This window comes from Leptidea sinapis, chromosome 35, assembly GCF_905404315.1.
Source record: "Leptidea sinapis chromosome 35, ilLepSina1.1, whole genome shotgun sequence".
Classification (NCBI taxonomy): Eukaryota; Metazoa; Arthropoda; class Insecta; order Lepidoptera; family Pieridae; genus Leptidea; species Leptidea sinapis.
This window is the reverse complement of record NC_066299.1, coordinates 8,154,586-8,182,224: the sequence shown is the minus strand read 5'-3', so window position 1 is coordinate 8,182,224 and position 27,639 is coordinate 8,154,586. Positions and strand designations below refer to the sequence as shown.

The 27,639-nt window shown below is 33.5% G+C and overlaps 1 protein-coding gene across 4 annotated transcripts in view; it reads right to left on the bottom strand.

Moving 5' to 3' along the window:
• The window catches only part of LOC126975196 (transcription initiation factor TFIID subunit 4), a 70,375-nt gene that overhangs the window by 19,415 nt on the left and 23,321 nt on the right, over window positions 1-27,639 (bottom strand). For all 4 annotated transcript variants that reach the window (XM_050822966.1, XM_050822967.1, XM_050822968.1 and 1 more), the window contains exons 2-3: window positions 17,486-17,765; window positions 9,465-9,608 (exon numbers count right to left, since the gene is read on the bottom strand). In XM_050822966.1, coding sequence (XP_050678923.1) covers window positions 9,465-9,608; window positions 17,486-17,765 — 424 coding nt within the window. The remainder of the gene's footprint in view (window positions 1-9,464; window positions 9,609-17,485; window positions 17,766-27,639) is intronic.

Here is a 27,639-nt window from a genome sequence, read left to right as displayed (position 1 = left end):
TGTGTCAGCAAAAGGATAATAAATATAAAAAGATTATATTATATATTATGAATTAATTTGCAAACCAATTTGAATGCCAGTATTTGAACCATTGTAATATGATTCACTTCGTGACTCAAAGAAATACACAATTTTGTTATTTTTGCTGTTAACTACTATTATTGAAATTGTTTTAATTACTGTTAGGGACTCACAATTGAGTTATTTATAAATTTCATTCGTAATCTATTATGACTCACGTCGAATAAATAAATAAAAAATATTAAATCAAAGTAGAAATAGTCTTATAGGGTTTTTAAAACAGAACACTATTTTACCCACATACCACTGAAATTTTAAGGGTGCGTATTATCACTTTTGCCGTTATAGAAGAAAGCAGTAATAATAAATATGAAGATGTACAAGATGTCCGCCATGCAATATTTTTAAAAATTGTTCAAAAAGTTCATAGTTGTATATACATATATTGTACGATGGTAGTGCTTCGTGCGGGTCGGCATTGATTACTGACCTCCGTTTGCAACGATATTGGCGTTCTTCACGGCCTTTCTTAACTCTTCCATATAACACCTCTTATTCGTGGGACTTTCTTTCTTTCGTATGATTGCTTCGGTATGATTGAGAGAAACAAAACTAAAACTTATAAATTATTTGAAAAACAGGATTCACTTATAACATCATCGATCGGAAATATACTATAGAACATCACCAATGGCAAAATTATTAGTTACAAAACACTCATAGAAGAAGAAAAAAATCTCATATTATGTAATCCGAATAAATTTAAAATAATTGCCAATATTGCGACTAAAAGATTTATTAAATAGAATCGAGACCAATTGCATATTGGTACAGAGGAATGTGATAATAATTTAATATTGAGATGCAGCAAATATGATTATTCATAGAAGCGTGTTGGTTCCTACGCTCGTTATGGCAATGGATACTGGGCACGATAGAAAATGTATGGAAAGCAGAATTAATGTGGGAAGAGCTTTGAGTGTAGAGTTAATTTTAGAGACATTTATAAAATACTTTTTGTAGCAGTAGAAATGTTCTTTGGATGGCGGCTTATTGGAGTTTAAAGGGCACCGTACTGAAATTACTGAGCTAATGAGACATAACATTTTATGTATAAAAGTGACAAGCGCAATTGCGATGATGCTAAGAACTTTCGTTACTATCAAGAATCTTAACCGGGAGTGCAATGTAATGGAGATAATCAGGTGAACGTATTACTTGACTCGTCACTTTTTCTATTAAAAATAAAATAAGAGAGTAATGTGGTAAAGACGATCGTAGAAGAAGAAGGTATCGTTTGCGATAATTTAGTCTCCACGACACTTCGTGAAAAAGTGAATACCCTTGATGTAAGTATACCAGGACCGTTGTTGCAAGTGAAGGTTGTGATTTTGGGGTGCCCCTCTAGGGAAAACAAGCGTGAGTATATGTATGTAGTTATGTCTCCAATGTAGACTAACAATTACATCACGCTTGGCGCAAGATACTTGTCAATTGATGCTAATATAATTGTATGTTAACACGGATTAGTAGGTGTGCATACGTGTTTTGGGATACTTACAAATTCAATTATTTCACTATATACTATTTTATTCACACTGGTATTTTCAAATCACTATTGAAAATCATAGTCTACCTCCAATTCGAGAAATTATACATCAGACCAAAATAAGCGAACTCTTTTTTTGGATCGACCGACTGGCGACCGCTCCATTCCTAATTTTTAATTATTTTTCAGTTCTTTTGAATAATTGACTAATGTATTTTGTAAAATTTCTAGGACCTCATCCTAAAAGCATACACTTTGCCTAACAAGATAAAATCAGTCAGTAATAATGTACCCAATACGTATAGACAATCCGAATGAAAATCCGTTATATAAAAGCGATGTAACAGAATTCTCATAAGCCATACAGTCAATACACGGTGACCTAATTCGCAAGAGTAGAAACGCTTAACATCCCATTACAATTCAAGGGTATTTCGTTTGATTCCTAATCTATATACTATATAATATTATAAAGCTGCAGTGTTTGTTTGTTTGTTTGAACGCGCTAATCTCTGGTACTACTGGTCCGATTTGAATGATTCTTTCAGTGTTGGGTAGTCCATTTATCGAGGAAGGCTATGTTTTTTTTTTTCAAAATTAGGGATCCGTAATAAAATTGCTATTTTGTAACACAAGGTGTAAAATCGAAAACCTATTGTTGCGTGCGCTGCAAAAACTATTGACAATAGAACAAAATGATAGTACGTTTAGATAGAACGACAGTATATATTGTAACAGTACAGCAGTACAAACGAGCTTACATACGGATCCCTTGGTCGTATATGATCACCTATACTAACTTGTAACCTTAGATAATTTATACGTCTAGATAGACTGTGACTGCTGTAAACACGTCGAAAAAAAAATGCGGCGAATCGTCAGCCTCTATTTTCAGTAAACGTACGCACACTAAAACGAAGAGACATACGTACTGTCGAATTATATATGAATTTGAAAACCACATTGGTACCTACGTGGCGGGCGAGGATCGAACCGACTTGACTCTTGACCCAATAAGGGGAAGATTTTGAAGATTATTTCGTCTTTGAAATAGGAATAATTTTGCGAGTGTCAAGAAAGTTTAGAGAGCCATGAAATAAAACTCAGCTATGCATCATATACTGGCCAATTATAAATTTTTTTGCACGCACATTCAGTGTAAAGTAAATTGATAAGGCTTTTAATCAATTTACATAATGTAACATAACATCTATAATAAGTAACAGTTTAGTAGTAATAATTATTAATAAAAAGTATCAATTAAGACATTTTGTAATTTAGCCTCATTAGCAAGCATATGAGGGTTAAAATTGTCGTAAATAGTCACCCCTGTCAACTCCTAACGGAAGTACGTCCAAATACCAATAATCCTGTAAATTTCTTGTAGGAAGGTACTTAACGAATTTCATATACATACAATTAAAAAAAATTAACAAAAAGATAACCGACTTCAAAAACACTATTTCAAAACAATAGATATTATATGCACTAAAAATTATAAAGATAATTGCGTATTTTTATACTTTTTAGTGCATATTATATCTATTGTTTTGGAATAGAGTTTTTGAAGTCAATTATTTTCTGTTTTTTTTTTATATATAGTGAATCTGAAGTACACTATTTGTCTAAATATGTGTAGGTCTACTAAAATTTCAATGCAGCAATGAACGTAAGCTCTGCAATTTGATTACAGACAGTTAGAAATTCTGCCACAGATCGCACCCTTACTGTGAGTCGTTATGGAGTTCCATTGATCATCATATTTGACTACGACAATTACTCGTCCTTAACAACGTTACGGTAGGTGACTCTAATATCCGGATAGCATATGAATATAAGATTCAGCCCAGTAACGTTATTTTGCTTCTAAGAATTGAAGAGTTCCGTTTCTTTGTTATGGATCTCATAATCAGAACCTAACCAATCAATCACCAAACTACCAATAAAAGAAGAATCATCAATCACCAGTCGGCGCGATATTGAGTTATTCGTTAATTTGTCGCGCACATACTAATAGCACATTTAAGACTTTCATAGTTTTCTCATAGATGCCAATGTCTGATCTAGACCATATTACAATGAGACCACACAAGCGCCACCTTTCAAATAAAAAAAGAATTATCAAAATCGGTTCACCCAGTCGAAAGTTCTAAGTTAACAAACATACCGACGAATTGTTAAAAAAGGAAGATCATCCATATAAGAACGTACCTACTGATTAATCTGAGTATTGATTATTAGCCTGGGTCATTAGAAAAATGCGTTTTCTCAGTGATTACAACTAGGTCGAGCCTCCTTCGAGCCCCTGTGTACTTGTCACGAAAATCGGTGAATCCGATTCCGAGATACGCAAAATAGACACAAAAATATATTTGAACAATAATTGCTAGTACAGCTGATACGATAAACAACGCAAAAACCTGTCTGTTCACGCCCTTAAATAGAATTCCTTTACATCGCGCTACAAGATAGATTGATAGATGACGTCACAACAATCGAAAGTATTATCAGATAAGGTGGTAACCACGCCGCTGTCAGTAGGAAGTAGGCGCCACAATGTCTACACGTAGTGGCACCATGCCAAGTCCTCATGCGACCTTCACATTAATACGAGAGAAGAATATATTTATTCGTCTATTAGGGCGCGGTAGCTACTGAAATTACTGGGCAAATGATACTTGACAACTTATGTCTCTATGTAGGTACGGGCGCAGTTGTAGTGCCGCTCAGAATTTTTGGGTTTTTCAAGAATCCTGAGCGGCACTGCATTGTAATGGGCAGGGTGTATCAATTACCAACAGCTAAACGTCCTGCCCATCTCGTCCCTTACCTATTTTCATAAAAAAAAAATTGTGAGTAGTTTTCCATTGATGCTATTCATCAACTTCTTTGGATACACTTTTAAAGGATTAAAACGCGTGTAATTGTAACTGTGTTTTTACATTAAATTTCAGGGGGACTAAGACGAGATCTGGAAAGGTCTTGAAACCTCGGTTTTTTAAAATGGAACTTTTACGCAAAAATATAACGTAAAAACACAGTTAATATTACACGCGTTTTAATCCTTTAAAAGTGTTTTATACAATTAGAAAATACAACTTCTTTGGTTTAATTAGTAAATGACTGATTTTTTTTTTTAATATTTTATTTCGCGTCATTGCTTCGGGTATAAATATTTATACGAAGTTGAATTTTAAAGATTCATTTAACGATTTTCTCAAGATGCAATTTACAATAAATTCGACTCGCTCTTTATATATCAATGACCCTTGAAGTGAAATCTTATTTAGGTCCGTTGGCACTTTATATTGTGGTTCGACTAAGGGATCGTGAGCTCACCAGACTAATATATATAACACACACAATCATTATATAAATTGTAAATAGTGACCCGATAAAAACAGGCCAGGAATATTAGTTTAGTGTGCGTGACAAGCTACGTTTTACACTCGCGATGACACTTTGTTAATGCTAATGTGCATTTTTTTTTCGACGTTTTGACAGGTGTCATAGTTTATATGGAGTATAAAATGTCTAAGCCTAAGCAATAAAAATGGTAATAAAAAGCACCACTTTTTATAAGCGGTACTCTCTCTCTGCAATACAGTTCAAAACATTTTCTAGTTCTCCTTTTTATTTCATTGAGTATCGAATAAAAATAAGACAAGAATTCTGTACTACAAGCGGGAAAATGAGAAAAATAATTTCAATGTCAGATAATGACATGATAAAGCATGTTTGCTGTGTCAGCCCACTCGTAAATATTTTTAAAAAAAGGTTTCTAGAAATTATAGATACATTATCATTAGAATATGTAGACAGCTACATTAAGGTGGTATATACTTAAAATAAATTTTTATTTTTGATGAAATATCTTCCCTCAATGAGGTTTACCCTGATTCATCGAGAACCATAAATAAATACTGCAGAATTTTATCTGTTAATTCTTAACAAAATTATTTGATGAAGGAAAAGTCATAAAACGCCGGTATTTTTAGTCGACAAAGGCCTTTGTCGTAAACAGTCTATTCAACCCAAAGAAAATGAATCGTCACTAATTCATGGTGCGCTGAACTCGAAGGGTTCACCCCTTCGAGTTCAGCGCACCGTATTCCAAGAATACAATATTATGTAGGGAATAATTCCATATCGGAAAAATGTAGTTTGGTTAAATGAAGAACTTAGAGTATTTACAAAAAGAGAGAGTAATCAAAATAGTTTGTCAAATAATACGTGATATTTTTTTAATTGACCTCTGAAGTGATAATATTTCATCTGGTTATCTAAAAGCTACAAAGCTACACCTTAAAGTTAGTACGTATCGTATATCGTAAATTCACAAGTAGTAAACATGTCCATGTCCTTAAATATGAATTTGATTAATTAGTATTGTCTCCCCAAAACCAACCTCAACTCTGTCCAGAACAGAAATATTGTGTGTGTAATTAAAAATTTAATAACTTTCAAGCTAATATGTTACTAAACCACAATCGATTACTTGGCGATTACGTCTAAAATATAAATAGCTAAGCCACAATCTTATTCTTTTAACCTTCCACGCAAGCAAATACCGTTGCCGTCTCCAATATGTTAAATGTTCTAAGCTGTAGGGCAATTAGTGTGACTCCGTGGAATTTCCAACTCGGGCTTTGGACATTCGCTAGAAATCAAATTGTAGTGTTGACATTGGCACAAGTCCAATTCCATACGTTTCAGCGACGAACGAATGAAGACTTTCAAGAATGACATGACGGGCCTATTATGAAGTATTAATGTGTTCAAAAGCAAAGGTTAAACAGAAGACTTCTCATTAAGTAGAAGTTTCAAGATTCAAAGGGCACTTATCCGCAATACCGCGAGATAGCCGTACATGCGTGTATGTATGTATGGTACATACGATATTCCCGGTATTGTCACCAGCAAAACAAAGCATGTTGGACACACACCCCACAATGACTTGGAGGAACACAACTTTTTTTCTTATGACAAATAGTGCTTATAATGCAGTAAAAGAAGTTTGTAAACAATACAATAATTATATTTTATAAAAGCTTATATAAATTTAATTATTATTTGCAGACACCATACAATATGGACTTATATTTCAAAGCCCTTGAAAATTTTTAAAAGAATAAATACAAAACGTGACTGAACAGCAAAAGTGGGGCTTTGCGAAGGAATAAAAGGCATTTATTTCAACATCAACAAGTCCAATTTATGTTGTTTACGTAACTTTTAAGAAAAATTTGAACATTATTAACATGAATGAAACAAGGATATAAAAATGATATTATTTTAGTTTCACACGATGTTACGAATTCACAGGATAAATTTGTAACTCATCGATACCGATTTCTCGCAACAGGAACAAGAAAAGAATTTGAAACAATTGTTTGTTCTTTTCTTAGCTATGAAGAATATACACCCCCTACAATTGTAAGTCAGTGGTAAATTTATTAAAACTACGTAAAATACATACTAAATACGTCCAAAGTTCATAAATATTAGACAAATTCTCAGTTAATATAACCTATTCTCTTAAGTGATTTCAAAGATTTTTCTACGTATAAATAAACAAACTCCGTATTTAAAAATATAAATAAATAAATAAACTCTTACTTCGGAACAGTTAAAGCAATAGAAACGTTTGTTTACAGCAGAGGCGTATTATTTGGAGGTCGTAAAGAATATTGGGAAAATAATCACGTTTTCTATCGTCCCAGTAGAATGTAGATAAACAAAATGATTCGAGGGTTATTTTGTATGAGGAAAAGAAATTTACTTTACGTGTACTGAATACAAATCTTGTAAAAATCGCGGGTGGTATTGATAAATTAGTATAGTATAAACCTGCCATCTTTGCACCTAACTATAAGATGAAATCTGAATATAAGTTTCGAAGGGTATATTCGTGATTCAATTAATAACGACGGCGAAATAAAGCTAAGCTACGAAAGAGAAAGCGTGTGGCGAGGCGAGTCATAGAGAAGGTAGACCTTTTGCGGACTTTCCTCAGTTCATACACGTTATATCATGCAAGGGCATACTGAGAGTATCTAGAACTGGCCAAGATAACAATAACAAAAGAAATAGTAAATTTGTAAATGGAACTCTCTGAGAATATGTTTAACTAGCATGGTTCTTATTTGTATTTTCTACAAATTTGCACGACAAGATTTGTTGCTATGTTAGCTGCCAGTAATTTCAATGTTTTTGTTTTTAAAGCTCCATGACCAAAGGACAGTGTGCAGTGCAGTTTGAATAAACCTGACGGTTAAATAGGTTAATCGCAGGAAGACATAAATACTGTCTCCTATATATGTTCGGCCTCTTCTCTAACCACGTTTAAAAAGCGAGACCGTCAACGAATCAAATATAATTAAATACTTGGCAAGTGAAATAAATTGTAACTGTCAAAGGACAGTCTAGCAAATAATGTGTTGTCAATCTGGATAGACGCCAGAAGCTATTCTACTAGAACCACTTAATTTGAATGCTCGTAAAGTTTACCTGCGATTGTGATAAAAATAACGACATCTTGCAGACAGGAAGACCAATATTGTGTTCTAGGCTTACGTATAGTAGTAGTATTTATTTCTTTTGTAAACTACCAAAGGCAAATTGGCTTTATATTTAACTAGTAGTTCTACTAGACCGGGTACATTTGAATAGTTATATAAATGATAGATAGTATCTTTATTAATGATTAATTAACTGACCCAACAGTTCTGGCTATATCATAAAGACTTCATAAAATTGATAATAACCATCTCAAACGTGTCAGGTAAGCATATATTAATAAATAATAACATAATAAAAATTGAAATGTATGTTCCAGAAGAACTCTTGTGTTTATAAGTATTAATTTACTTTTTTTTTCTTTTTTGACTCGTGTAAGCCTTTAAGTTTTTGACGTTTGAGTATTTTTGTTGCGTCACTTTGCATATATTGTAATTGAAATGATTTGTAAAACAATTAAAATGTAAATCTTGACTTAGAAGAGTGGCAATGAGTTTCTTGCTACTTCTTCTCATTAGCTCAACCCTTTACGAAGTAGCGGTAAATTCAATAAGAAACAATATTTTTTTTTTTAACATTTCATAAGTGTCATTTCCGTGACCTACATGAATAAAGTATTTTTGAAGTTGAATTTGAATTTATTGAATTGATAATATTTTTTAAAGTCAGAATATTTGAGGTTTGTTTGTAGTAAAACTTTTAATATACTGATGAAATATCAAAGCCGATGTCGACGTCGAAGGGCAGAGTAGTAGGTACGATAGTTTTAACCAAATAGCATATATTATATGTGAAACTTGGAACAATTGAAATAAGTAGATATCTTCTACTTACTTTTACTTCTTATAAAGTAAATGGATATAAAAATCGCAAAAGTAAATAAATATTGGACAAAAAGGATGGGTTGCAAGGGACTGGAAAAGTAGAACGAATGAACAGTGTTTCGCGGTAAATTGAACTTGCAGACACCACAATATAAGCGGTCCGTTCGATGTCGTTACATCTGATTTTCTATGATATGTCCCACATCGGCAGATGTTAACAGTTAAAGTCGAAGGCACTAACAAACCCTTTTTGAACCGTATGCCGCATTGACTCATGCCGTATGCCGTATTTTCTACGGGCATATAATACGTATATTCTTACTTTCCCGTGGATATCGCTTGAGAATCGTATCTAATTTTTATTTTATTCTTTAATAATATTAGCAAACGAATTATGATATTATATAAGTAAATAATTAAATGAAATACTTTATTTCTTTTGCCAGCAGCATCAGACCAGAAAGGTTCTAAAATTTTATGTCGTTAATATTATTTTTTCCACCAATAAGTAAGATGTAACAAGTATCAAGGTATCTAGTATTTTCGCTCACCTCCTATAACTCCGTAGGTGATCATCATCATGGTGACACTCTTGCTGAAGGTGGACAGCACGAACCCGAAGGTGGCCACTATGGACCCGGCAACACAGACCGCTCTACACCCATACTTATTGCATAGCGCCGACACTATGGGACCTAGAAATGAAATAAATTATTATAATAAGATCTTTATCTACTAGAAGCACACTTATATTATAAAGGCGAAAGTTTGTGAGTGTACATATGTGTATGTTTATTATTTCGAATGATTTTGATGAAACTTTACAATAATTTAGCTTACACATTAGAATAACTCATAGGCTATAATTTATAAAGATATTGTGTGAATTATCCACAATATAACGATAAGTGTCAAGTACGAAAAAAATCTGCCATCTGTGAGTTATTCTGGCGTGCGCCGCAAAACCATTGGACTTGCACGAATTTAGTTTATGGTGGAAATGTTAGTCTTAAATAATCCTACAAAAAAGCCCCCGACAGCATATGTCTATATTTTATGTGTAAGCCATTATCGCCAAAATAGAACCGAAAATACAGTAAAAATTGATAATTTAATCATTTTGTAGTAAGAAAATTGATACTTTTATCAAAATAAATACTTTTATCGCATTTGATAGTACAATAAGTATCTACCAGATGTATATAGAAGTACTACATAGATCTGGTAGTGTATGTAATGTATATAACGTAAAGGACAAAGTAGATAAACTTTGTCTTTATCACTGCATCGACGATGACAATAAACAACCGAGTGTTAGCCAACGCGATACTATGGTGCGGTTAGCGGTATTACTACTGCATAGATTTGATTAAAATTTTGCAATTTTGCAGACACAAATATTATTGCTGCTTTAAAGCGTCCACGCGGACGATGTCGCGGCAGCAGCTAGTATTATATAAAGCTTATCAAATTATTACCACATACAAATATTTATTAACATAATATAAAGTTAATACAAGATTCAATAAACTCTATATTATAATATGACCCACGACCCTAATTTACGCCGCATAATGTGCAAGACCAGTAAAAACATAAATTTATTTTGTTTGGTTGTCATGAACTAAGACGTAACACTACCTTTACAGGAAAACTGCAGTAAATTAAAACTTATATCGCGATTTTTACGACTAGTGTTTTATATTGGATTTATTATACCCATTAGACTTATCTCTGGTATTTCCGAGAGTTATTACTTGTTTTATTCAGTAGTTGAATGTGCGTCCTTGTGCGGTGTTTCCAGGACGATGTGAGATGGGTACCTTCAAATAAATCGCGTACCTCTAATAGGCCGGCAACGCTCCTTTGAATGCTCTGGTGTTACAGGAGCATGTGGGCGATGATCACTTAACGTCAGGTGAACCGTACGCTTGTATATCCTCCTTTTCCATAAAAAAGTAATGAAATTTTTTTATGAAGTTGATAATGAAGGTTAATTATTGATTTATTTTAAGATACTCATGTCGTACTGTCTTGGAATTACAAACACTGGATTTAATTCCCTATTTTACAATGATATATATTCTTTGATTTTTACTTTCGACTGACATAATCAATAGGAGCCAAGAAGAAAAAATAAAAGTCTATTAACTTAGATCACCTAAGTTAATAGACTTTTGTTTGTATTAACCAAACGCAAAAATGTTGCCATGTAAAAATATCTGAATATAAATAAATAAAGTATGTACCTTTTGTACGAAATTTATCTGACCAGTGTTAAAGTATTATTATTGAATATAAAATTACATTATAGAAATTATGAAGATACATGAACAACCCATAGTATAGGAAGCATCAATGCGCAAAACCGACTCATGCTTAGCCGGTTTGATAATTTTATACAACATTAATAATTTAATATACAAGGAATTACGAAGGCTGTATTGCAGCTTGTCCTAAAACCTACTTTTCCAATCTTGATTGCCATTACAAATCCACATCATTTGAATACTTGCTAATTGCTATCCGGTTCTAGGAAAATTGTTCAATATTAACACACAGCATTCGGAAAATTTTAAGTGCCCTGCGTCTACTAAGATAACTTAACCTATAGTTAATTAGTTATATAAATACGCATGTTATTGCCTAAAACTGTATTTTATCTTAAACATGACTTAACTTTAACATAATAAACAAAACATCGTGATAAATTAATAAAATTGAAAAAAATGTACCTATTTTATAGTAAATGTATAAAAAATGTTATTTTTAAAATCTAAACAAAACAAATATTATAATAATATATTTACTTTTATGTAAATTTATTATTATTATTAATTAAACTTCGGATTTATCCGAGGAGTGCATAATTTCGCTTAGTTTTATCTCTGAGCATAATAAACCGAAACATTTATAAAAATAGAAATTTTGTGGTTTTATGATACCAAAAAACATATTAATATCAGCATAGTAATCGAAAGAAAAAACAAGAGCTTAAATCTGGCGTCTTTAAACATCTCGGCCAATCTGACTTGAAAGCAGTGATTGAAATTAATGATTCAACTACACCCCTGCTCCGCGGGCGACTGTAATGTGACATGATTGATGGATGAAAAAATTTGAGGTGTTGCGATGTGTGTTTGTTGATGTTTGTGTTGCAAAAGTTTCACTTTAACATGCATTTATCTATATCAAGTAATTGTCATTTTTTACATTCTTACTGCTGACGTGAACTAGAGGAAACAGACAGGAAATGTTCCAATGACATCCAAGAAATTTGATGAATTTGATTAAAAAAAAATTATGATAACTTAAAGCAGACTCAAAATTTTCCTTACATCTATCTCAGCCAATTATTAAAACGAAGGCTTTGTTTGTGCTTTAGTATGAGAAATCATACCATTCTTTGATGTTTTTAAATTGGGAACATTATAGAATTGATTGAATAATCTGAGCTTCTGAGAGATAAAGACGAAATATGGATAACACAATTTAAGAAAAGCAAACAATAACATAAGAAAAATCAGCCAGTTAACCTTCAGAACTCGTTGAACCCACAGAAGAAGAAAGAGGGTGAAGACGAAAATCCAATCAAAGAGCTCCAGGGAGACAGTAAAAGTTGGTAAGAAGTAAAGCAGATGACCCGAAATCGTGTATTGTGGAGAGATTTTGTTGAGGATCTCTTCTTTATGGAAGAAGATAGATACGGTCACTTGAATATGGTATAATAAGATCGTCGCTACCCAAACTAACACTAGATAAATTAAAGGGTGTTACCGACACGCTACCGACACGTTGCCGACCTTAAAATACACAAAACTTCAAAGACGCTTGCAATAATATAATAACTGAATGAAACGAGAAATAAGTTACAGATCAGAAAGAAACATTACTTAAAGTTTTTGTCTGTTTGTCGGTTTTTGAATAATGAAGCTTCCTTTCGAATAACATTTTTTTTTAATTCAAGGCACAGAAGCTAAAGATTTTTAATTTTGAAATTTTGATAACCTCGTAGAGAGCATGTTCTGCGGTTGTTTGCTTTTTGAAAAAATCGCGTACACCTTCCTTAAAGGCCGGCAACGCTCCTGTGATTCCTCTGGTGTTGCAAGAGAGTATGGGCGGCGGTGATCACTTAACAACAGGTGACCCGTACGCTCGTTTGTCCTCCTATTCCATAAAAAAAAAAAATCACATAAACAATGTTTTGTGTTATCCACTCTATGTCATACATATACTTCAACCTCTTTGAGGGGTGGGGACGTGTTTTCCCACGCTCCCAAACTGCCCAACGTGCATAGAAGTTCACTTATTTTTTTTATATAATTATGTTTCGTGACATATTTACAACAGGAGCTAATTTTAAGATTGCAAGTGTTTTTACAATCGGAATCTGAAAACAAAATGATTAAGTTATCAGCTACCTCTTGCTATCTGCACTCGATTCAACAAGATAGCAGAAAATCATGTTGGTTAATATTTATCTTCGATCGAACGGGGTCATTGTAAGTAATGTAAAATGTTGATAATATGTTGCCTACATACCATACATAGAAGTTATTCATTGTTTTATAAATTATTTACTTAATTTAGTTATTGCAGTGAACTTCCATAACGATGCCGCGGTTCGATCCTCGCCCGCCACTTATTCGAATTGCTATATAACACTCTTGGGATTTATCTGGTAATACAAGAGAGTTTAGGCCACAGTGATCATAATATACAATCTGATTACACGATTATCCTCGTCTTCCATTAAAATGACGATTTTAGATATTTTATCGAGCAGAGTAAGTCCGGATAACATAACTTCTTTCTTGACTGGCACCACTGTAAAATAAATGGAGGGTAGACTTGGCAGAGCGAGGGCCGCGGCCATTTTGAAGCAATAAACGCATTACTGTTTGGACGTCCGAAGTGAGCGGACGTACTTATCTCGAATTATAAAGGACAAGGAGTAATTTATCTGGAGTTTAATTTTGGTGCTTATTGATGCCATTTTGTTGTTGTTATAACTATTTCAATCACTCTTATATAATACGACTGCAACAAACAGATTAATTATCCTTAGCAACACGGTGATATAAATCTATTATAACAATTTACTCATATCTATCAAACGATTAGATACCTACTGTGATATAGATAGCAAAATATTTGACAAGAACAACATGAATTAGACATTGACCTGTTTTAATCAGATAACTGTATTGAGTGAATTGTGTTAAAGGAATAAATCGGATTGTGAGTTGAAATCCCAAAAACAAATTCAAATTCACAACCAGTAGTCGTAAACAAAGTAACATACTTATGTTATACTGATGGCTTACTCCGAATATCAAAAATAAACTACTACTATCATCAACAACGATAAACAATTTGAGATAATAATCTGATAGAAATCTATTATATCTGCCTGAGACGACATCATGAGCATTTCGAATAAAGAATAAAATTCAAATTTACAAACCAAACAATTACATTGAAACTCCCATTTGATTGATTGCAAAATCATATTTATTTGCACCATTGCGTAAATTGCACCACTGAACAAAAGAAAAGCTAAAGTGAATATAACTGAGAATGTAATAAAGTTTATAGAAACAAACATTGCATAGGGATTAAGTTCAAACAGTAGGACTTAAAATTTATAAATTAATCTTACTTTTCCTGCGTCCGTCACCTAACAATACAATGACATAATAAGAAGGGTGTGTGCTTAGAACTTCACAAAATAAGTGAAAAATTCATCAAGATGAGAATAAGTGGAAAAAATGGGTAAAGCCTTTTATAGATTTAATAATTCTAAAACAACATATTACCGTCGCGCTAACGCAGGAGAGACTATCATCATTATGATAAGAACAACTGCAGCTCCGATTAAGCGTCGTGAGTTTCAAAAACGGAAAAATGAGGGTTTCACTCTCAGCAATTTGATTTTTCGCTTTTTATTGTCGGATTATTTTACTAGACCTCTGTTTAGGGCATAAATGATTCAGCTGTTTTAGCACATTTTGAAGTATTTTAGCAAGTTTACAAAATAAAATTTGCGTGCGTATAAAGTACACATGTAAGAAGTAATTTTTTAGTTTATATTTATAGTAATTTGTTCTCTAAATACTAATCTGCTCTCTAAATATTAATATGTTCTCTAAATCTAATGTGTTTTGTCAATATTATTATAAATAATTATTTTTATTGAAATTAAAAATTTTGAAAAGAGAATTTATGAAGTATTTTTATTTTATGAAAAATTGTATATTAAATTTTCAAATGACGAGTGGTAAAGAGTGGTTTACTGTAGTACACAAGACCTTATGCGACAGAATTGCTATCAAAAGTTCTTAAATATTTAATTACTAAACGAGAACATCAACCAATAGCGTGTATTTTTTCTCAGTCTCCCTTTCTCGCTCGCTCTCTCTCTACTCTCACTCTATGGTTACGTGCGTCATGCTACGTTTGTCCTCTCTCTCAATCGGACTCCATCGCTGTCTCCCTCTTCTTGGACAAAATCGTCTTAATATTGCGTTTCATCCGTAAAATGTTACCCTCATGCGCGCAAAGAAGTATCAATTAAAAAATCTTGAAAAAAAACATACAGTCATAATATAAGGATGATTAAAATTGTTTTCAAATGAGATCAAAAGAGAAAAGAGCCGAGAACGTTTGTATGGAAAAATGACCACTAATTGTTCATCTTAATAATGAGAAATTTTATTTTGTGTTTAAACGACTATGTTAAATTTGCCCTGACTCGCTCTCGTAGGCGGTCGTGTCGAGCCGATTTTACCCGAACGGGTTGTACGCTCGTCTATGAGCGAGCCAGCTCAGTCGTATAAAAGATACTTATCCATAAAATAAAGTGTTCACAGTGCGCATAATGAAGTTTATGACTTCAAAAGCGCTTGAACAATGCCTTAGTTACGTATGTAATCGGACCAAAACAGTTGATCCCTTGTACTGTATAGAACAGCGAGCTACGCAGGTCAGACACGTGTTTGAAAACGTGACCTATTTTAATTGTAGTACGAAGAGGGTTTACTGCTGAGCCGCATTTTATCCCATTTATATAAGATAATCTACAGAGCATAGAATTTCTTTGAAAAAATTAGGTCAAGCGTGAGTCTGCGCCGGGAATAGTTTATTATGTCAGTCAACAAAAGGTACATCCGCCCAATGGATTTTATGACGGAGAACGAGAAAAGAGCGCATACGATACGGAAAGTGATCACCTCAACCCTTGCTCTCTAGTAACATCAGAGGAATCACAAGATAGTCGCTGAACTAATAAGGCGTCTAAAAATCGCACATATGAAAAATTTGAAAATGAAAGCACATTAGTGGGGGGTGATGTTCGGACCGCGAGAATTGTCATTAGTTCAACATTTTGAGCCACCGACACTTTTAAATTTTGTTTATCTTAACTATTTATATAAATTGATATATCAGTATGTACAAATATTTTTAGGGATTTTTTTTTATAACACCGAGACCCGTTTTACTAAAGATTCCGCTTTAGCTACCGCTTATGCTATAAGCTTTGAATAAAACTATATAATATAAATAAAAATATGCAATTGATATGCTTGTATTACGAAGGTACATTATGAGCTCATCATTATAAATATAAACACCAACAGAGTATTATTTAATCAATTAATAATCTTTACATGTAGCAAAATAAAGTCAGGCTAATGATTAGTGTTGTAAGATATCACTGATGAGCGCTGGTGATAACTTTCAAATAGGTGTCAATACGCACGCTCATTTATTGTTCTATATTAAAAAACAGCAACAGTTATTAATGCGTCGTTAATCATCATCAAATTTATTTAACTGACACTAAGCAAATTCACACATTGATACCGAAATATAAGTCCCGAATGTTCTGTAGGAAACTATAGATGTGAAAATACCTCATCCCTAACGAAATCGAAAACACGACCTGTTGCTCGATAGAACAGACATTAAAGATACAATAATATTTATATATATCTATGTATATATTTTTTTTATTTTAAAACTTATACTTCTTTTGGCGTGCTAGAAAAAAAAATATCAGAGTGAATTATTACGACGCGCGCGCACACCGTCACGCAAATTCGACACCCTGACGTCAGCTGGTCAACTAGACCATTTGTCATAATTCATTCATCATACTTTAGCTACCAAGCCTCTTGTAAACTCGTAACTCTACTGAACCGCAACACGGCCACTGCTGGACAAAAGCCTCCCCCAAAGATCTTCTCGACGATTGGTCCTGTGCTGCTCTCAACAAGCCACCGTTTATTGACCTATATAACTGCTGCCTATTTATATATCTATGTATTAATACGTAAAGCTAAAACTTTGTACCCCTCATATAAAATGCCTTATAAATTCATTAAATTAATTAAAATACATATAACACTCCTGCTGGAATGACACACATACATTATAGAGGTATAGCCTTTGGCAAATAAACGCTAGATAAGTTCAAACTCAAAATTAAATGTATTTTGGTCTAATTTCAATCTCTGGGCGACCACTATGTCTGTATCATTACTTTAATTAAATATATAGGTATACTCACCAACAGCTAGATACACGCCAGACAGTAAGCTGCCAACCCACGCGACTGTGCCCTTCCCTTCACCAAAGTACGTCACGAGCTCCGAGAGGAATATCCCGAAGGTGTACGCGATGCCATCCACCACCAGGTTGCACATGAACGAGGCGAACACCACGACCCAGCCGTAGCCTCCATCAGGTGGCGGCGGAAGCTCTCCGTAGTCGTAGGCCTCGTCATCATCATCAGCCGCTCCTTCTGCTGTTAGACGCGCTGCCTCTTCGCAAGATGTCTCGCTTTCGGTCTGCAAAGATACGTTCAGTTTAATGTACAAAAAGCATCAAACATAATATATATCTCAACTATAATAAAGAGGTGGTCAACTAAAATACTCGTTGACCAAAAGGTCGAAGTAACAGATGATCACCCCATTATGTATAACGCAGTGCCGCTCAAGATAAGATTAAGATTCTTGAAGAATCCAAAGCTATAGATAAAAATACATTAAAGCTATAGATCTCAGCCCATGACATAAGTTAATGTAATGCTAAGTCCGACTGGCCCAGTAGTTTCACTAACTATGATACCTTTCAAACCGAAACAAAAATACCGAACACTACTCGCTTGACGGAGAAGGCTGCTGCGGTACCCTTCCAGCGACAACCTCATAAAATAAATATAAATAAAAACAAAATATTATATTTTCTGGATGTTCTTCTTGGAACTTTTATTTTAGATTTTCTTGCGTTTTTTACGTCTCAAAGAGAAATTTTTGCAATTAAATGTGATCACCGCCGCGAACATTCTCTTGCAACACCAGAGGAATTGCAAGAGCGTTGCCGGCCTTTTTAAAAGGTATACGCGTTGTTTTTAAGATATCCATGTCGAATCGTTCTGGAAACACCGCACAAGGAAGCTCATTCCACAGCTTTGTTGTGCGTGAAAGAAAGTTCCTTGAAACCCGCACTGTAGAGGAACGCCACAGATACAGATGGTGGGGATAATATTGTAATTGTCAAACAGCTCTTCCGAACACTCCTCGCATATATGATTCGAAATTATATTTACTTTAGGCTGCTTTCTCTAAAATTCCTAGGTATACATGATCAAATGATACATATTATTTCTCAATAACACAATAAAATGACAACTAGAGTAGAGTTAATGTTCCGGAAAGTCTATAAACCTGAAATAGCAGACGTCACCAAGCAATCATCATCATTTTAACAGACCAAACAGTTTCAGTTTATTTTATCGTCGCTTATCGTTAAATTATGAATGGCTGTAATAAAACCCGAGCGATTATTTACATTTGAAGAGATTCCATACATTATAATATGATTGTTTCCAACTCATACAAAATTACTTTGCATCATTTACATTTGACACACAGATAGTTACAATATTGTTACAACTTCAAAACATGTTAATATTGTTTTCTGAATTTAAATTAAAATGCTTTTATTATGTTAGAAACTTCAATTGCTTCCCGCCATTTCACATATTTTTTTAATTTATATTTTTGATGCCGATTATTATTATTATAATGATGAAAAGTCAATGAAAGAATCTGGATTAAGTAAAAAAAGTATTTTTTTTTCTGGCAGTTGGTACTATTATAGCAACACAGAACAACAGAAACTACAGAATTATTAACAACAAAAGACAAAACGAAACAATGAAAACTTCAAAAACAATGCAGTGATAACATGAAAATATCACGACATGTACCTAACAGTAATGAAATTGTAAACTGCTGTCACTGCTGACGCTACAGAACGAGCGCGAAGGGGTGAAAGGGAAGGGGGGGGGGGGGGGCTTCACGTTCCAAGTTCCAACGAGGTCCAGAGATATGAGATAATGGCAGTACCTACCTACTACCTCAAACGAACACTGCATATAAATATGCAGGTAGTCAATTCTACTATTATACAGTTTAAGTTAAGATAAACGAAAACATGGCTATTCCTAACAATAATTATTCGATGATTAATAAAATAGGTGTACAATATGTATGTACAACACTCGCGAAGGACTTTGTAATGCCTCATCACGTTAACACGTTTGTTATTCTCAACACATTAAAGGAAAACTCTATAGGAAGTGGCAAGATGTATTATCGATTATGTTAATTGCTCTTTGTTAGACTTGAACGGTACTTAAAACATCTGCAAATTAATAGAGCATTTAATTTGGCAGCTTATTATACTCACTTCACAATTCGCGTCAATATGAAATATTGTCGCTTGGGAATATTCTAGATTTTATGTCGTGTGTTGACAACACTTAGCTGATTTAAGTAGACATAAAATTGTTTTTATAATTCTTGAACGCTTAATTTTAGGAACGAGTTAATATTTATTTGGACATCTTGAGATTGTACGTCTGAAGATTTTTGTTACTGATTTTTGGGATAAATTGGTGATAAATATATCTATAAATATGCCGGCTAGATAGTAGAATAAGTCTCAAAATAAGGCACGGGGAGCGGACTAATTTAAAATGTCAGAGAACAAAAATTTATATTTCGGAAATATTGTTTATTAGATATTATTTATAAAATCCAATATGCAACGACTACAAATATCCCATATTACATCAAAACCGTAATTAACTGATTATTTGAAATAAACTTTCAAATTTTTATTACTAGCTAATCCATTCGAATAAATCACACTCAATAAAAGAGTCATGCTTATTTATGCAACAAATTAGTTACTTATACTTATCAACAGATTGCTTTTATTATTTGAATAAATTTTTAAATGTAAAACCTTTGCTTTTCGTTAAAAACAATGGTCTATGGATGTCATTATATTTGATGGATTATATGAAGTGATAAAGTTATAAAAAAAATAGCTTTGAGTAGATAGTATATACTTTCTTAATGGAAATGGGCGAGACGAGCAGGACATTCAGCTGATAGTAATTTATACGCCCTACCCATTGTAATCAATGCAGTGCCGCTCAGGATTCTTGAAAAACCCAAAAATACTGAGCGGCACTACAATAATTGCGCCCGTCACCTTGAGACATAAGATGTTAGGTCTCAGTAATGTCACTAGCTACGGCGCCTTCGCCCTTCAGACCGAAACACGATAATGTTTGCACATTACTGCTTCACGGCAGAAATAGGAGCCGATGTGGTACCCATAATCTAGCCGGCTTCCTGTACATAGAAGCCTCCCACTGGTAATTATTGTGCTATGTTGTGGATGTTAGTTATTGTGGATTATAATGCACTCGGAGGACAACTCTGCTAATAATAAGTACCAACACCAGTGTAATAGAGAAATAACTCAAAACATTGCCTACCTTTAAGGAATCTACTTCTATTGTAAATGTTATTACGATGAGAACAGGCGAATTCTAATTATAATTAATAAATAAAATAGTGATGAAGATCATATAACATTTATGCCACCTACAATCGCACTTCACTAATATACCTTATTGAAAAAAATTAAGACATCCTGGTACAAACAAGATGTAATATCACAATTTATAATATTTCTACAAAGATAACAATGCGAGAGATTACGCAAAAATAAAAGCATATTTAATAGCTGGTATTATCTGTGCAACGCGATCACGCTATCTCGAGTATATCTATAACATTTTTATATCACAACAGATTACAATGAAAAATCTCATGTTATATATAATGTTAGAAATGTCCCATACATTTCTCATTATTAAGTTTCTTGTCTAGAAAGGACAATAAGTTTATTAATTATATTATAAAACCTACAGATATACATAATATATCCATACACGACCTGTATAGTGGTTAGCGATCCTACCTACTAAGCTAGAGGTCCCGGGTTCGAATCCCGGTAGGTGCAAGCATTTATATGATGAATATGGATGTTTGTTTCCGAGTCATGGATGTTTAAATGTATTTATGTATGTTTATATTAATTTATGTATGTTTAAGTAAGTATATTGTATTAAATATATCATTGTATTGTAACCCATAACACAGGCTATATAGTGTAAAATGTGTGTCAATATTATTATAGAATAACCGAAAAAAATGTTCCACGCAGCACTCTGGCGTATATAAATGATGTAAAAAGGAAGGCGTGATCAAAGAAGTAAGAAAAAGAAATGAATGTTTATCACTTGCGCTTAATGTGTAAATATACGTTACTTACTGTCAAAATGCGTCCCGATTAGGACTAATTTACTACTTATACTGCCGGTTTACAAATTAATATCTGTTTCAAATTGTTATGCATATATTTGCGTTTGTATGATCTGTCAGTGTCGAGTTGTTTACAAACGATCCGGAAAGTTTGACCGACCTTCCAAATGTTTACTCGCAGTAATCATACAAGGAAGAAGTCTCATTTCTAAGCAAGACCACTTGTCTTGCTTGTATTCGTGATTTTAAATTTTCACATATTGGTGGCAAGATCACGAATATTTCTATACAACGCGTTGATAAGATATCGAGGCGAAATTGCTTATTTTCAGGGTACCAATATCTTAGGGCATTTTATTTTTAGAAAAGTATTGATCATGTCCGTGAGGTATGTAATTTCGACTTATTAGTCTTGACAGAATTTTTTTTCAGAACCCATTCGCGTTTTTTTTTTTCATATACTTTCCATCTTTTATTAATTAAACAAAAAAACAGCCTCATGCCGACGTTTATTAGGATGCACTAAGGATCAGTATCGTTATAGAACATTGTTTTACGTTTATCACTTATACTTCGGCAGCATCTGCGAATATCGCCCCGAAGAATGCGAGCCGAAGCTTCCTGCGTTATGACACTAATAATTTATCGATAAATCCTGTGCTCACATTAGCGGCTTCTATATTTTGCATGAATTACATGCAATAGTCCAAGATGGCCGAAATCGTTACTCCAGCGCAAGCGGATGAAGCAAATCGGGAGCGATCTTTCTTCTCAATTAATTTAAAGTATCAATATAATGGCCATATTCACACACCGTTCTAGTGAAAATTGGCATGTTTAAGAACTTTTTCGTGGAGAATCCGTTGCAGCTCCCCTCCACGTGATGCTGCAGCATACCAGCTTCTATATCAGTAAATCGATCCTTATAAAGATTAGCATCATGCTGCATTTGAGCACTTGTAATTGCTGTATTCATTGCTGGCAGTACAAGGTCTGCGTGTTCAACAAATACCCTATGGCCTATATGATACCTCATACCTTCCTGCCTTATAATATTAGTAAAGATGTAATTAAGGGGGGTAATCACCTAAGATCTACCAGTGGGAGGCTCCTTTGACAGGATTCCGGATAGATTATGGGTACCTCAACGTGTAAGCATTATTGTGTTTCGATCTGAGGGGCGCCGTAACTAGTGAAACTACTGGGAAAATGAGAACATCTTATGTTTCAAGGTGACGAGCGCAATTGTACTGCCGCTCAGAATTTATGGTTTTTTTAAGAATCCTTAGCGGCACTGCATTGTAATGGGCAGGGCGTATCAATTACCATCATAATATCAGATTTATATTACTTACACGAGAAAAGATCAGGAGCGAAATTCTATTCTATGTGACAATAATTATTAGATAGCAAGTAACATTCCAATATAGCGGAACACATCGATTCGTTGAATGTTTCATTATTAGTAGTGACATAGAATGCGGCGACTAGTAAGTAAAATGTTGTGAGTTATTTATTTATTTTATAAGAAAAACACAAACGGAAATACAAATACATGTGTAGACATTGAGTTCTAAAATTTATAATACATGTATTCTGGACCGTTTGTGTTCCGCTGATTTTTAACAAAAGTAAAGTAATAATAACAAAAATAAATGTTATTTCATCACCGTGCATATCAATTACATTGAGTGTCTGTCTCTAGTATTGAAATAACAATGGTTATGCGGTAACTATATCCAAAAACCAACCTGACCGCATGTTTCGGCTAATCTTCGAAACGGCTCATCAAATTTTGACAGAATTTTAACTGGCAGATAGATCATACTACGCTGAGTAACTTATACTAATATTTTCAGAAAGTGAATTAATATTCCGCGCATATTATTAAAGTCCGTGCAGATAAGAACTAAATAATATGTTTCACTTGTCTTATTGCATTTGATAAGAGATCAAGAGAAATGGAGCAAAATTGTGACACGATGGTACCCTAGAGAAGGGAAAAGCAAAAGAGGCAGACCACAGAAAAAGTGACAGGAGGTGACAGGAAGACAAGTAGCAGGAGTATCATGGAATAGAGTGGACAGAAGATAGGCAGGAATGGTAAAGGTTGGAGGGGGCCTTTGCCGATTGGCAAACGGACCCACAAAAAATAATAAAGTAATAAAATATAATATATATTTGAATATCTACATTTATAGTTTTTAGATCTTAATACTTTGAAAATAGGTACTAAGGTGGTCCGGGCTTTATTATTATTATTATAGTGTCGTATTGCCACGATCGTATTACATTTTGTTTAATTTCTACTTGGTTTTGCAGTACAATATAATAATATGACTTTAAAATAATAGGTTCGCCTTGATATAACACATCACATCAAACAAACGTGTACAATTGTTGAAACACGTGATAATGATTGCTTTTAATTGATTATTGCTGGCACGAACCTGTTACCTAGACTCTAGGAGTATTTATTTATATGTTAGTATGTGGGCAATCGTGGCTGTGCTGTAGTTCAGCGGTGCTATTCACGTAATTACAAAATCGTTGACGCTAAGTAGGAACTTATTATATTTTATAGGAATCCTATCCATGTTTGGCTCTACATTCGTATTCTTCTATTATTTCCCTAGAACGTAAACTGAACTGTAAATGGATGGGAGCCGCGCGTCAACGACATTTGATCGACAAGCTCGCTCTAAGTTACCAACATTTTTCCACCAAAACTAAAATATTTATACTACTATAAAAAGGGTAATCTATATTATTATATATCTATCTATATATATATCTATATGTCAAGTCAACCAAACGTCAAAATTATGCAGAATACTCACTCTCTCCTCTCATCTCCCAACATTGCAGAGGGGAGAGATGTTCGATCCTTTTAGAGACGCGCAAAAATTCGTCCGAGTTTAAGTAAGCAAATATTCGACCTGCTTAGATGCTATTTACTTAATTTTGACTTAGAATGCTATAATTACTACATTTTTCGAGTTGTGGGAGGAATACAATAGTGAAACACAGGAAGAAGCTGTCGGGATGTGGCCCTACCAGAGGATGCTAGACATCACCTGGACTCTAAAAGTTATCTCCATTCTACCAAAGTCAAACAATCTTTTTTCATTTAGGCTTAAAATAAGCGCTTTTGAATAGAATATTTTTTCTATTAAATTACTAAATCTACCATATGTTCGGAAAAAGTAGAGGACGTGAGAAGAACATAGGTACAAGAAACTCAACGGCCACTCTTTTCAATCAATAGAGTATTTTACAATTGCAATATAAAAATAAATTATTAGTTTGTATAATATATGAATCGTGTTCAAAATAAAAAGCGTTTTAAATAGTAAATATTTCATAAAAAGTAATAAAGAATAAATTGTATAAATATAAATTACACAAATAAAATTTGAAAAACGAAATTTTATGAACGATGCGGGACTCGAGCCCTTTCCGTGCCGGTGCTCTAACCAACTCAGCTAACCGTTCGAGTGACGTATCGTTATAAAATCTTGTATGCTTTGTTCAACTCTCAGGTTGTGGCGTCATCCACAGGATCTACTTTACAGTTGATAACCTGTTTAACCCCAATATTTGTATATTAGGAAATTGGCTTGAGATATCGCTCTTGTAAATCTAAACAATTTAAGAACATAACAAATTGTTTAAATATAAATTATCCTATATTGCATGCCACCACTTTTAGAGACTGAATTTATTGTTTGTGTAAGGATTGCTTTGCGAACATGATGGTCGTGAGTACTGATATAGTTAGTAATTGCATCCAGCAAACACAATGATTTATGAACTATAACAAATCGAGCTGGCACCACAAGCAGCACCCCTTCACTAGTTGACGCATGGACCCCATGGTCAAGGTACATTCTCTCGAAACTGTTGTGGTTTGTCAAAAGGAGATATATATATAACAAAAATGTGGGTTAAGTTTAGGTCCTGGGAGATACGCCCTTCCACAACTTATGACGATGGGCAAAATCAAAATGTTGCTACATACAAGGAAATCATATCTACGATACGGCCGCGAATGGACCAGTATAGGCAGAGTTGTGTCAGTTGTGACAGTGCCGCAAGTAATAACCAATCTCATAAAATGCCAACATGCATATCTATCTGTGTACGTATATATACAATATATGTATATAACAGAGGTGTCGGTAACGGTAACAGTGTCGCAAGTTAATGGTTTTTCTCATCCCAAAAAATGCCCAACACAACTAAAGAAGTGTTCAATTAAAAAATAAAGACGACGCAATGGTGAAGATTAAGTTTTATGTTCTGTTATGTAGAAAACTATGGCATCATAAGTGATAGCTTGGCGAACATTATTCTGCCATATAAATTAAGTCAGAATAAGTTTAGAAATGTCACAGTCTGAATAATTTGCATTGCGTATTTTTAAGTCAAAAATGTTAAGTTCCGGAGAAATAATTACCATAAATTATATACTAAAACCTTCTCCGAAACAAGCTGCATCTTATGGTATAAGTATAATATGTTATTACCGATCGCTTCAAAAGTTATCGCAGTATAACCGAAGGAAAAAGAACGGCTCATCATCGATTACTATAGAAATGTTAACAAAGAGTAGATATATTATTAGCGAGTCGTTATTTCAATCTGTCTATGCTGCGCGGAATATTTTTTGTGAGTTTGTAACATAATATTATCTAGGTGCAATAAAAATAGTTAATGACATAATTTCGTCTAATTTATTAAAGAAAAACTCCAGATCATTTGTTCTAAATATGTATACATGGGCGGAGCATAGATGCATCTCCAGAAGAATTGTAAAGATCAATATAAAGATTTAATTACAGCGTGAAACAAAGAACCTTACCTTCCTTACAAGTACATCCTCTGTTTATCAACGTCATGAGTTCATCGACCAATTCTTTGTGCCGTATTTTTTACATATTCAACGTTACTGATGTACTGTGTCCTTTGTTTCCCACTCGTATAAGAATACCTAAACCCAAGCCGTCCATTCGATGTAGCTTTTTTTTAAATAATTATATAATATCTTATCCCTATTTTTTTGGAAGAAGAGGACAACAAACATAGGATATGAGTCACCTGTTTTTTCTCTTTGTCTCAATATGAGATGCCTAGAGAGATATAATCTGTTTAAGGTTTTCTAATTCAATGTACGATTATTCGACTCTTTATAGGGTTGGCAATGATTTCGTGATTTTTCTGGTGTTACAAGAGTACTAAATACCCTATATATGTAGCCTATACTAGGTGATCACATACCATAACGTAACGAATGTATGCTCCTCTCCTTAAAAATCCTCTTAAAAAAAACTAAAGTATGCCTCACATTTGAGAAGAACGGGTACAAGAATTTTAGCAGGCCTCTTCTTTTTTTTTTTTCTTAAAATTTCGCTACGATTCAATTTACAATTTAAATAGCCTGGCGGCTACCACATAAACGTTTCTTAACAACTCTTTAACCCGATTCTCTTACTGAATAAAATTAAGAGGCAAAAATATATTGCTTGAATATTAATATTTCCTAACCTTAGGTACCTGTCAATAATTACCCATTCTATTTAAAATGTTCAACTTGTAACAACCTTTTAAAACGCCTCACCTTTTAATACTTAACATTAAACAATGCTTTTTAGACCATAAACAATAGAGTATAGATTTTTCAAAGACTAAATATAGTATGTACTTATATAAATTAGTGATCGTGGCTGTATAAATAATAGATAAATGTAGAGGAGTAGAATATTATTTTATCGAGAGAGTAACGTAGAAGTTAAACATACATTACGAAGTTGTATCCAAAAACCTAAAGGGGATTTTTCTTGTAGTCGAATTTATTTAAAACAAATATTTACATTTTCTTCTTTTATTGTATTTAGGTTTGAGTTGATCTCGCCGCCAATGCTCGACAAATAATTTAATAAGACTTTATTTTAATCTGCTATTGATGATATAAAACCTCTTTAAACTGATATTTAAAATATAAAAATGAAGGTGGAGATATTACGATTGT